Source organism: Poecilia reticulata, chromosome 23 (genome assembly GCF_904066995.2).
Source record: "Poecilia reticulata chromosome 23, P_reticulata-male-v2, whole genome shotgun sequence".
NCBI lineage: Eukaryota > Metazoa > Chordata > Actinopteri > Cyprinodontiformes > Poeciliidae > Poecilia > Poecilia reticulata.
The window spans coordinates 19,512,141-19,524,663 of NC_088852.1; the positions used below are offsets into that span (position 1 = coordinate 19,512,141).

The window sequence follows — 12,523 nt, forward strand, 5'->3', positions numbered from 1 at the left end:
ATTTAAAATGTTTTAAGAAAATGGCGCTTTATGTGTTGAAGTGATAGCTTAGTCTCAGCTATGCCTTTTTTTTTTTTTTTTTTTACCATTTTGATCTTCATCATGAGCTCCTGCATGGGCAAGCAGGTCTGGTTTGTTGATGAGACGTGATGCATACATGTGTTTGAGACCCAGGAAAAGGAGCAGGATGGAAGGGATGATCTGACCAGCTACTCTTTCCAGCGCTGCCGGTCGGCTGGGGAGCTCCATCAACATGGTCAAACCGATGACGCACATCTTACGGTCATGGAATCTGAGGAGGGAAGTGGGCAAGCACTTCAAATTGGACTGCTTAACAATAAATATTGTGTGTGTGTGGATGTCTAAAGGCATGTAAGCTGGGAGTGGTTTTAGATAGAAAGTAAACAGCCTGTGAAAGCTGAAATGAGAAGAAATATCAGAAAGAGTAAATATTGGAGTAGGTTTGACAAAGGTCAATGAGTGCCAGTGGGGACAGTCACAGTCTGCATCTGCCAAAACCTACAAAAAAGCTGTAAACCTGCTAAAAGAACAGGACAAGACAGAACAGAAAGCACTAATCAGTGCAGCTTAAAACTGATCCAAGAGAACAATGTTTGATGATGAAAGCACCAACCAAACCAGAGCCATGGAGCGATGGAAGAAGACAGTCTGATTAGATGAATCATGATTTCTGTAGCACCATCCAGACCTACAGGTCTGCATCACTTAAGTAAGAATGTGGCAAAGCTCAAGAACTTTGAAACTTAAAAAAAAAAAAGAACACATATTACAATATTGGTCATGCTGCAATGGTGTCGATGGTCGTAGGAGTTTATTCTGTGCCGGTTACAGTCCTGTTTATGTTGATCTCTGTTGGTGTGTCATTGAGCAAGAGATTTTGCCTGCCTTACCTGCTTATGGTGGTCAGAGAGCTCAGTGGATGACAGTTTCACTTCTGTCAAGACTGCCCTTAGGCAGTGGTTACATTCCACTAACTTGCCACCATCAACATGTGAATCTGTGAGTGAATGGGCCAATGACTGAATGTAGTGTGAGGCGCTTTGGGGTTCTCTGGATTTGAACAAGTACAGGTCAATTATTATGAGCATGAATCCAGCTGTTGTAAGCTAGATTCATGCCAGTTCACAACTGAAAAGAACTAAAATCTGAACAAACATTAGCTAATGTTTGTGCTAATTTTAATGAATTGCCTTGCACAGCTTGCTGCAAGGCACAACAGTTCACTATCCTGAGAAAAACCCCATAAAAAAAGCTAAATATTTATGCACCGCCTATGGCGGTGCACTGACGTGAGAGGAATATGCAGGCTTTTATTTTGAAATATTCAGTAAGCTTCATTTTAATGACCACACTAATTTAATGTGCAACTGTGGTTTGTTTAAACCAGTTCCATAAAGCCCAAAAGAGCAATTACCTGATGTGAAAAATGTCAAAGCTTTTATTTTGAAATTTTTAGTAAGCTTCATTTTAAATAGCCACATTAATCCAACGTGTAACAGTGGTTTGGTTAATCCAGCTATATAAAGACCAAAACAGCAAGTAGTTCTAAATGCCAGCTCAGCCCTAATGTGTGGTATCTGAGAGTTCCGCCATGTTGTAGTTCTGACCTTCAGTCATTGTAGTTCTAAAGAGCAGCTCAACTATTATGTGAGTGAGACACACAGGGAGAGATTGAATTCTAACTGTTTGAAGCAGCAGGTTTTTCTGAACAAAGCAGTCCAAACAGCTCCTTCCTGTTCAGGATCCGCAAGAGTGATCAGAAAACCGTTTGAAGCATATAAGAGGGTAATTTCTTGTCTCCGATAGTACTGCAATTTATATCTGTAGCTCTCTGCATTAACCTGAGAGAAAAACATTATAAAGGCCGGAAAGAAATACACAGGCTTTTATTTTGAAATTTTCAGTAAGCTTAATTTTAAATGGCCACACTAATCCAATGTGTAACAATGGTTGGGTTAAACCAGTTATATAATGCCCAGAAAATTCTGCCCTGCCTGTAGTTATAACATTCTGGTCACCCTCCTTCTGTAGTAACTCAGAGTTCCACCATTATGTAGTTCTTAACTGCCAGCTCAGCCTCCTCTATAATAACTGAGTGTTCCGCCATGTTGTAGTTCTGACCTTCTTATCTGCCCTCTATATTAAAGTGTTCCTCCATGTTTAGAACTACAGAGTCTTTGTAGTCCAAAACGTTTTGATATATAAATTAGTACAATTAGTAAAATATAGTAGAAGTAGTAGAACTTTGTAAAACGTACGGAACATTATATAATAATAATAATAATAATAATAATAATAATAATAAAGAAACTAGAAAAATAGCTGTTCCTAGCGAAACAGCCGTGAGAATGCATATTTGCAGAATGACTGCTGAAGAAATGCCAGAAAAAGTCAAGAAAAGCTGTAGAAGAAAGCAGAAGAAATAGAAATAGTTGAATCAGTTGAATAGTGAAACAAATCAAAAAGCAGAAATTTATAGGACAAATTAGTACACAACCAGAAAAATTTGAAGAAGTGAAACATAGCAAAACAAAGCATCAAGGAGCAAAAGAGGCATATTTTGCAGGATGGACACATGCAAGAAAGATGACAAAGATTAAGATGTAGAAAAAACAATAAAGATACAGTCATACATTTTAGAAAACCTTTAAGTAAATAAATTAAGCAAAGGTATAGCTGAATTCAGCAGAAGAAGCAGGAGTTTGTGTGCAACCTGAATTATTTGATAAAGCCCAAAAGTGAAACAGACCTGATGAAAATGCATAATTATCACAGGAAGGAGGTGACATCCCATGTAGGGGCTTGTCCTCCCATGATGGTACTTCCAGCACCTTGTCTTCTGTTCCCCATTACCTGAGACATTCGCTGAGCACATCGTCCATTGAGGCTTTGTCCTTGATGTATTTATGGATCTTGGATGTTTCATCTTGGACAGTGGCTCTCACACTCACTAGTCCTCTGCCTCCTTCCTTACGGCTCGTGTACAGTCTCAGGGTGCTGGATTTGGGGTGGAATCCTCCATGCATGGTTAGTAGCTTCCTAGTCTTAACATCTGTGGCCTTCATCTCTTCCATTGGCCAGCTAATTATTCCGGCAGGGTATCCGATTACTGGTAAGGCATAGCTGTTTATTGCACGGATCTTGTTCTTGCCATTGAGCTGGCTTCTCAGGACTTGCCTTATTTGTTGGAGGTATTTGGCTGTGGCTCCTTTCCTTGTGACCTCATCGAGGTTGCCATTTGCTTGTGGTATTCCCAGGTACTTGTAGCTGTGCTCTATGTCTGCTATTGTTCCTCCTGGGACTGAGACCCCTTCTGTGTGGATGACCTTCCCTCTCTTTGTAACCATCCGACCACACTTCTCTAGTCCGAATGACATCCCAATGTCAGTGCTGTAGATCCTGGTGGTGTGGATCAGTGAGTCGATGTCTCGCTCGCTCTTGGCATACAGCTTGATGTCATCCATGTAGAGGAGGTGACTGATCGTGGCCCCATTCTTGAGTCGGTATCCGTAGCCAGTCTTGTTGATGATTTGGCTGAGAGGGTTCAGGCCTATGCAGAACAGCAGTGGGGACAGAGCATCTCCTTGGTATATGCCACATTTGATGGACACTTGTGCAAGTGGTTTGCAGTTGGCTTCAAGGGCTGTTTTCCACAGCCCCATCGAGTTTGCAATGAAGGCTCTTAGAGTCCTATTGATGTTGTACATCTCTAAGCATTCAATGATCCAAGTGTGTGGCATTGAGTCATAGGCTTTCTTGTAATCAATCCAAGCGGTACACAGGTTGGTGTGTCGGGTTTTGCAGTCTCGGGCGACTGTGTGGTCTACAAGGAGTTGGTGTTTGGCTCCTCTGCTATTTATGCCTATGCCCTTCTGTGCCTTGCTCATGTATTTATCCATGTGCCCACTTATCTTAGCCGCTATGATGCCTGACATGAGCTTCCATGTTGTAGAGAGACAGGTTATTGGCCAATAGTTGGATGGGACTGAACCCTTCGAGGGTTCCTTCTGTATCAGGATTGTGCGCCCTTCAGTTAACCATTCAGGGTGAGCCCCATTTTGTAGCAGCTGGTTCAGTTGAGCTGCCAGTCGCTCATGGAGGGCAGTGAGTTTCTTAAGCCAGTAGGCATGGATTATGTCAGGTCCTGGTGCTGTCCAGTTTTTCATACCCGAGACTCTGTCTTGGACATCTGCCACAGTGATGGTTACCGGGGCTTGTTCAGGGAGGTTGCTGTGGTCCTCTCGTAGAGAGGTTAGCCACTGTGCATTACCGGGGCTTGTTCAGGGAGGTTGCTGTGGTCCTCTCGTAGAGAGGTTAGCATTGCTGTTGTGGGACGCCTCCCTTTCCCATATGCCTTTCCAGTATTGTTCAGTCTCCAGCCTTGGTGGGTCTGCTCTGTTGTCATTACCCTGCCATTGAGAGTACACTTTAGCTGGTTGGGTGGCGAAGAGCCGGTTAATCCTCCTGGCTTCATTCTCTCTCGTGTATCTCTTTAGGCGGCTGGCCAAGGCTTGGAGCCTTTGTTTGGCAGTTTCGAGTGCTTCAGGTATGGGCATCTGAGTTGTATATCGGCTCATTGGTTTCTGTTATGGTGTTGGTAGGGATCGTTCTCAATGCCGCATTCACATCTTCAATGAGACTTTCTGATGGTACTTCACTCGCCGTTGTAATTGGCGTCGGGGTCGTCTGGTGTTCATTCGGCCATGATTCTCTCTCTCAGGTCAGTTGCTAGTCAGGTAGTTGACTCCCTTCTGACCTGGCAGCCTGGCTCCTTCCCCTTGCCGTAGCACTTGTGTCGTACCTCGTCAATCTCAAGTTGTGACAGCAGTTGCCGTTTGCGGATGTTGGAACACTGAGCAACTAGTGTTAGTGTTGACTGGGGATGTCGAGCTAACCATTCCTCCCACAGTCTTTGCATGTAGCCCCTCTGACTAGGATTACTTGAGTAGTAGCATTCCAACAGATCCATGTTTTCACCTCTCGCCCACTTCCGTCTTGTTCCAGTAGCCCATTTTTCATCAGGGTGCTCTGGTCTGACGTCTGAGCCGGCATGTCGTGCTTATTTGTGTCTCTCATGGTATGAGGTAGGCTATATTGCTCCAAGGGTCTTGCCTAAGGACCCACACTGACAGCTCAATGTCACCGTTGTAACTTTTTGCCCCAGCCCCCAGCCTGGCCTCGAGCCCGGGTCTCCCGGGTGGAAAACTGGTGACTTACCTATTGAGCTATACAGTCATACAGTATATATATATATATATATATATATATATATATATATATATATATATATATATATATATATATATATATATATGTGTGTGTGTGTGTGTGTGTAAATGCCAGTTTTACTATTTTTTACCTTGTCTACTTTTCTTTATTTCGTCATCCACGAAGAAACACCGGTCGCAAAGCTGAGCACAGTGTGCTAGCCCGCGTAGCTAGGTCAGCTAATGAGGGTGTCAATCACAGCACAACGATCAACTTTGGTCTCTTTAACATCCGCTCACTCACGAGTAAGGGATATCTTGTGCAGGATATCATTTCTGACCGAAAGTTAGATTTTCTGTGCTTAACTGAAACGTGGCAACAACCGAACAACTTTGCTCCTCTTAACGACGCTGCTCCTCCAGGGTTTGCTTCCATTGCTCAACCTCGTGTTTCTGACCGAGGGGGCGGGAACGCCATAATCTACCGCAAGAAATGGAGGGTTACACCTGTAACTGTCCCTGTCTGTCATTCGTTTGAAGCAACTGTATGTCAACCATCTGGATCAACTCCCACTATAATTGCCGCCTTGTATCGCCCTCCGAAATATAATAAGGATTTTATTTCTGAGCTTGCTGGCTTCCTCATGCATCTTTCTACGATCTCACCAAATGTAATAGTTTATTGGGGATTTTAACATTCATATTGATAATCAAGAGTCTCCACTTTCCAAAGACTTCATATCGTGCTTGGACAGCTTTGGACTTCAGCAATACACAACTTTTCCCATGCATACTAAAGGACATATATTGGATTTAATCTGCTGCTCAGGAGTTACACCCACTGACTGTAAAGCGGATTCCCTGCCATTCTCAGATCTTTTTTTTTTTCATTTGGAGTTCATATTTCACTTTCTAAATCTAACCCCCCACGTGACATAACCTTCCATAAAATTAAGGACATTGACCTGGATAATTTATCACATTGTATTAATAGACTACCTACTGCTGATAGGTAGCTAATAGTTCCACAGATGAACTATTGGCTCACTACAACAAAAGTCTTCACAACATCCTGAACAACCTTGCTCCACTTAAAACCAGACCTGTTTCTTTTACTCATAAAAGAAGTGGTTTAATTCCACTCTTCAACAGTTAAAAACAAAAGGTCGTCGCCTTGAAAGACTGTACCGAAAAACTGGTCTCACTGTTCACAAAGACATGTATTCCAGTCACATTCTTTTATAAATGGATGCAATTTCTTCAGCCAAATCAACATATTACTCCACTTTAATCAATTCTAACAAGGATAACTCCAAAACTTTATTTTCTGTACTTGCAAACATTACCAAACCACTAGATTCCCTTCCTCCCCACCTGTATACCTCTGATTTTTGTAACACTTTGGTATCATTTTTTACTTCTAATATAGAAATTATCCATCAGGAACTTATTCCCAGTCTCGCCTTAACATCACCTGTCCCAGTTTCAGTTGTTCCTACCAATTCATTCTCGGTCTTCAGCCTTCTCTCTGTTGATGGGTTAGGGTTGATGAGCTGTACCAAATTAATTCAAAAATCTAAATCTTGAACCTGTCATTTAGATCCTCTTCCCACTATTCTTGTTAAAGCGACCCTCCCCTCTCTCTTCCCTCTCATCACTAAAAATTATACATTCTTCCCTTACTACTGCTGTTGTTCCCTTGGCTCTCAAAACTGCAGCAATAACCCCAATACTTAAGAAACCTGGTTTAGATCCCAGTGAACTCAATAATTTTCGTCCTATCTCAAATCTTCCATTTATTTCAAAAATTCTAGAAAAGACAGTTGCTGCTAACTCCATTCTCATCTTTCCAGCAATAATTATATGAACAATCCAATCTGGCTTCCGTCCACTCCCACAGTACAGAAACAGCTCTTCTTAAAATTACAAATGATCTCCTCCTGGCTGCTGACTCTGGTTTATTATCGATGCTCCTTCTTCTTGATCGACTGCGGCTTTTGATTTGATCATTGACAGATTATCCTCTCTTGGCATTGTAAATACACCTCTCAGCTGGTTTCGTTCATATCTCTCAGGCCGCTCTCAGTTGTTCAGTTAAAATCATTTCCTCTCGCCAGTTCCGTCTCCTCAGGTGTCCCCCAGGGCTCTGTCCTGGGACCCTTGTTGTTTATCATTTACCTCCTCCCCCTTGGTAATATTTTGCACAAACATAACATCCAGTTTCACTGCTACGCAGATGACACCCAACTCTATGTTTCAACCAAACCTAATTCTATGCTTCCATTTTCCTCCCTCACTGACTGTCTTCTTGAAATAAAACAATGGTTTACTCTTAACTTTCTCAAATTAAATTCCAGTAAAACTGAACTTCTGTTAGTTGGTACTAATTCAATACTAAGTAAACTTGATAATTTCTCCATTTCAGTTGATAACTCCTCCATTTTTCCCTCCCCTCAGGTTAAGAGTCTGGGTGTCATCCTCGATAGCACCCTCTCTTTTGCCTCCCAGGTCAATAATAGCACTCGGTCAGCTTATTTTCGTCTCAGAAATATTCGCCGTCTCCGTCCTTCTCTCACTCCGCACTCCACTGCTGTTCTGGTCCACAGTGTGGTCACATCTCGTTTAGACTATTGTAATTCTCTACTCTTTGGTCTGCCACAGAAAACTCTGTATAAATTGCAATTGGTTCAAAATTCAGCTGCTCTTTTAATTCATCATATCACATCTATTTTACAACAGCTCCATTGGCTTCCAATCACATCAACTATAAAATACTTCTTCTAACTTTTAAAGTAGTTCACAACCTCACACCTTCATATCTCTCGGACCTCCTTCACATTGTCACACCCACCCGTTCCCTCAGGTCCTCTTCTTCTGTCCATCTCACTGTTCCCCCTGCTGATCTTGTCACTATGGAGAGCAGAGCATTCAGCCGCTCTGCTCCCAAACTCTGGAACTCACTCCCACCTGATCTCCGGACATCGAGTCTCTCCAATATTTTAAGTCCAAACTCAAAACCCATTTGTTTGAACTAGCATACAACCTTTAATTATCTTTGTACTGTCTTATAAATCTTGTTTGTGTTTTTATGTTTTTTATTACCGGTATGTATTTTATAATTTGCTTGTTTTTATGCCAAGGTGACCTTGGGTGTTCAGAAAGGCACCTACAAATAAAATGTATTATTATTATTATTATTATTATTATTATTAGTTTGTTTGTGATTCCCTTCCGTGCTTATGACTCCGTGATTTCTGATTGGCTGCCTGCAACAGACAGGCAACAGTGATATATTGAGAGGGATTTATTTGTGGTAAAATTATTGTTTGATACTTTCCATGACTTCTTTTCCATTCATTCTTATATCTGCTCTGATGCTTCTCTTTTCCACATCAACATCCAGAGGCTCCCAGAGAACAGGAGAAATGTTAATGGTTTTCATATTTTCAAGAAGACTCTTTCACTTGTTTGGTTTTTCAGTCTCCATGTTGACAGTAATCACATATTTTATATATCTATCCACCTTATTCCTAGCCCCCATGAAGCTTTGTATAATTTATGGGCACAAATTCTGCCGCAAACCGGAACTGCCATTTGTTTACATATTAGCAACTCACTAATCGGCTTTTTTCAAATCTTTTAGGCTATAAAATCTGTGCATATATATATAAGGGTTAGGGTAGTAAAACCAGTAGAAGTAGAAAGGATACAGAAAAGTAGACAAGTTAAAGATAGTAAAACCAGTAAAAGATAGTAAAGCAAGTAGAAGTAGAAGAGATACAGAAAAGTAAACAAGCACAATGAGACAGAAACAGAGGGAAAAAAGGAAAAGAGATAGAAACAGAGCACAAGAGAAAAATACATTGAAAGAATAGGAGAAAGTGTGTCATGGCTGTACTCCAGAGGAGTTTGACCTGTAGCAATGATAGTAATAATTCCATAAAGTAGACACTAGTGGCTACATTTTAATGCATAAATTATTTCTCTACAGTGAAATATTTATGAACAGCAATATTTTGTTTGTCAAAAAGCAGAAAAAGTTCAAAAACGGCAGTTACTAGAGTGGACACTCTAGTAACTGAAGTCAGTTAGAGAATTCCACCATAGACTTCAATGGGGCAAAAGATTTGCACAAAAGGGCAATTATTTCTAAAAGTGCAACAGTGAAGTTTACCAAAAGTCATAGCACCATTCTCCTGAAGGAGCTGAACGTTTTGATATATGAATTAGTACAATTAGTGAAAGATAGTAGAAGTAGTTAAGCGCAGTAAAACGTACGGAACATTGGATAATAATAATAAAGAAAAACAGAAACACTAGTAGTGAGAATGCCTTGAATGCATTCTCACTGATAATAATAATAATAAAGAGACATTCTATTGGGTGTAGAACAATAGGTGCCTGCCATGGAGGCCTGCATGGAGGCAGTGACTGACTTGCTTTGCTAGTCAGTCACTGCTCTCCCTATGCATTGCTATGGCATGCCCCTAATGAAAAGAGACATTTAAATGAACATGAAATTTGATTTTCAACTCATTACACAAAGTAGTGTGTTGTTGACAATTAAGCAACTCTCGTTATAAAATGTATTAGTGTAGTATTCTGCTGCCCTCATCTGGCCAATATAGGAAATGAACTTGTGCAATGAATAATTCACAATAGGTACAAAAAAAATCTAGTGAACATTTTTATACCACTTATTAAATAAGGACATAGAAAATGTGACGGTTTCATGCTGATTCTACTCTTACCCCAGGAAGAATTCAGTGTCATTTATCCACTGGTTGATGAAGTGGGCTGTAATGGGCTGTGGGCTGTGAGGAAAGTGCATGTTGTCCAGAGTCTGAATGAGCAGAGCTGGGTTGTAGTACAGGGCAGCAATGACCACCTGCAGACACATGGTCCTCAGCTCGCTGGACTTCACCCCCCGCATCAAACGTTCCAGCACTGCCTCCACAAACAGAGGGATACACTAGAGCAGAAAATACACAAATGTGGATGTTAACCATACCTTTGGTCTATTACTAAACATCAAGAGAAAAGAAGGTGGAAGTGCTGATGGTGTGGAAACAAGGAGTTTGTTCTGACTACTTTTTTGTCCAGGTGAACAGCTGAAAATAATATATATATAAAAATTCTTAAACATGGTGGTTTCTAAAATTAAAGAATGAGGAGCAGCATAAAATGTAATTTTAAAATGTCTCCACACGAATACATGGGTATTGGAGCTGCTTCTGACCTGTTCAATGCCTCTGCCTCTGCACTGCAGAATGATCACCTCTAAAAGTTTAGCAGCATGACACTCTGCATCATCACCAGCATCCAGAGTTAGTACCTTCAGCATGTTAGGATAGAGAAGATGTTAAACGTCATCAGACAGGCAGGGACCTTCACAATGCACAGCAGCAAAATGTTTTTCCAGTCTTACCTTCTTGCACATACTGTAAATGACCTCTAAGTGCTTTGGGTTGGACAGAAGCATATCTGTGTCCACAGTAACATAGTTATGCAAAAGAGGCATCATATCTGCAACACAAATAAAATCGATCAACTATAAAAAACAAAATGGATCAACACTTTAAAAGAAAAAAGTAACCAAATTACTTTGAAAATGAAATAAAAACAGTGATGTCAATGACACTGCTCTTGTAGATGGCTGCTGTTATAATCAAGTCCAAGAATTTATTCACAAAATAGCTCAACTTTACAGCTGAATTTTTCTGTAATTAATCTAATCTTAATAAAAAATCAAGTTAAATTTGAAATTGAAATCATTTTCTTATGATAATTTTTGGATCAATTAAGCTCTTATGTCTGAAATTTAACAGCTAAGTCAGCAAGTCTTCTAAAAGTATTTTATTTCAGAATTGTTTTATTTTTCCATGTTTAAAGGTTTGGAGTACATCACTGTCCTGCAAGAAATTATAATGGATTTTGAAAGCAGTATACATTCCTAACTGTTCCGTGCTGTTAGATTTATAAGCAAGTACCTGTGAAGTAGTCGAAGCAATCGTGCTGGAACACCTCGTACAGGACACCAAGCAGTTGCCACATCTGAGGGGAGATGGTCTGACAGGTGAGGCCAAAGGCCAGAGACAGGATTTCCTCATAGAACTCTGCAAAGAACAGGAAACACACACACATTTATAATCTGCAGTGAAGATGCAGACAAGCTGAGATGAACTCTTAAATAAATCTGAGCTAGAGAAAGAGAGAGAGTTTAGACCATGTCCATGGAAGAGGATAAGTGACCCAAAATAAACTGAAAATGTTAGTGACACAAAAAAATGTATGGATGGCTCAGCCAATACGGCTCATAAGAAAAAACTGTTGGAAGAAAGAAAGACATATACCTATCAAATACTGAGTAAGTGTATCTTTTAGGACTGAAATGATTCCTCGAATGATTCCGTCCGGGTTATTATTTGCGTCATGCAGCGCTGTCACTTCTACCTATGAGCTGTTGACAAAAGCTAAGTGCTAGCAGAATAACGTCCAATTTTAAAGTTTGGCCTGGGACGATTTTATTAATTGATGATAATGTTTGGGTTTCCGTCGTTTTTTGGGGGACCAATAAGCATCCTTAAAATGACTGGGGCGATGCTCGGAGTACGGCAGCTTTTCTCCTCCCGGAGGTGCTTCCTGGTGGCGGCTCAGAGTGAATGGTGGGGAAGAAGACTGAAGATGTATTTATACAGGTGAGTGGACAGACGGACACTGCGGTCGGCTGTGCTTTAGATGCGTAGCTTTATGGAAGAACCGGAAAATAAATTTCATATCATCCTGGTCTCAACAAATGGCAGAGGGCATCGTACACAGCTGGTAGATGTGTTTCTGTGTGATGAATGAAGGTGTCAAATCCCGTCATTAACACAAACACAAAAGCTATAAATGGCTGGGCAAGGTGAGAGTTCATCTATTAAATTGACTGAAAATGAAAACATAAAAGGAAAGCTGGAATATAGACTTTTTTAATAAGTGTATATGTGAGCCTGCCTCTTATTAAATTGAATATAATTTCAGATTTTTGTACAACTTTTCTTCAGGTTAACTTAGAAAGTGAGCTGTTATTGTTACAGGTTAGTTTTCTAAACTACTTAAAATTTATTGTTAGGGAAGCTCAAATATGAAAAATTGGACTGATGTTGATATCAGTCCAATTGTTGTAACTGATGTAACACTGCTGTTATGTTAGATTTACCAATGTTTTATTTGATCTTCTTTTTATCCAATTGCTCGATTAATTGTAAGAATAATCAATACTCAATTGCTAAAATATTTGTTTACAACAGCCC

The 12,523-nt window shown here is 40.4% G+C and overlaps 1 protein-coding gene across 10 annotated transcripts in view; it reads right to left on the reverse strand.

Annotated features, from left to right (window-relative positions):
• Nucleotides 1-12,523, reverse strand: part of ipo8 (importin 8) — a 105,548-nt gene that overhangs the window by 19,029 nt on the left and 73,996 nt on the right. For all 10 annotated transcript variants that reach the window (XR_014086076.1, XR_014086075.1, XM_017302712.2 and 7 more), the window contains 5 exons: nucleotides 11,219-11,344; nucleotides 10,657-10,754; nucleotides 10,468-10,563; nucleotides 9,980-10,200; nucleotides 87-292 (listed from right to left, as the gene is read on the reverse strand). Coding sequence is in view for 8 of the 10 variants with exons in the window: in XM_017302712.2 (XP_017158201.1) it covers nucleotides 87-292; nucleotides 9,980-10,200; nucleotides 10,468-10,563; nucleotides 10,657-10,754; nucleotides 11,219-11,344 (747 nt within the window). In the remaining 2 variants the exon portion in view is untranslated. The remainder of the gene's footprint in view (nucleotides 1-86; nucleotides 293-9,979; nucleotides 10,201-10,467; nucleotides 10,564-10,656; nucleotides 10,755-11,218; nucleotides 11,345-12,523) is intronic.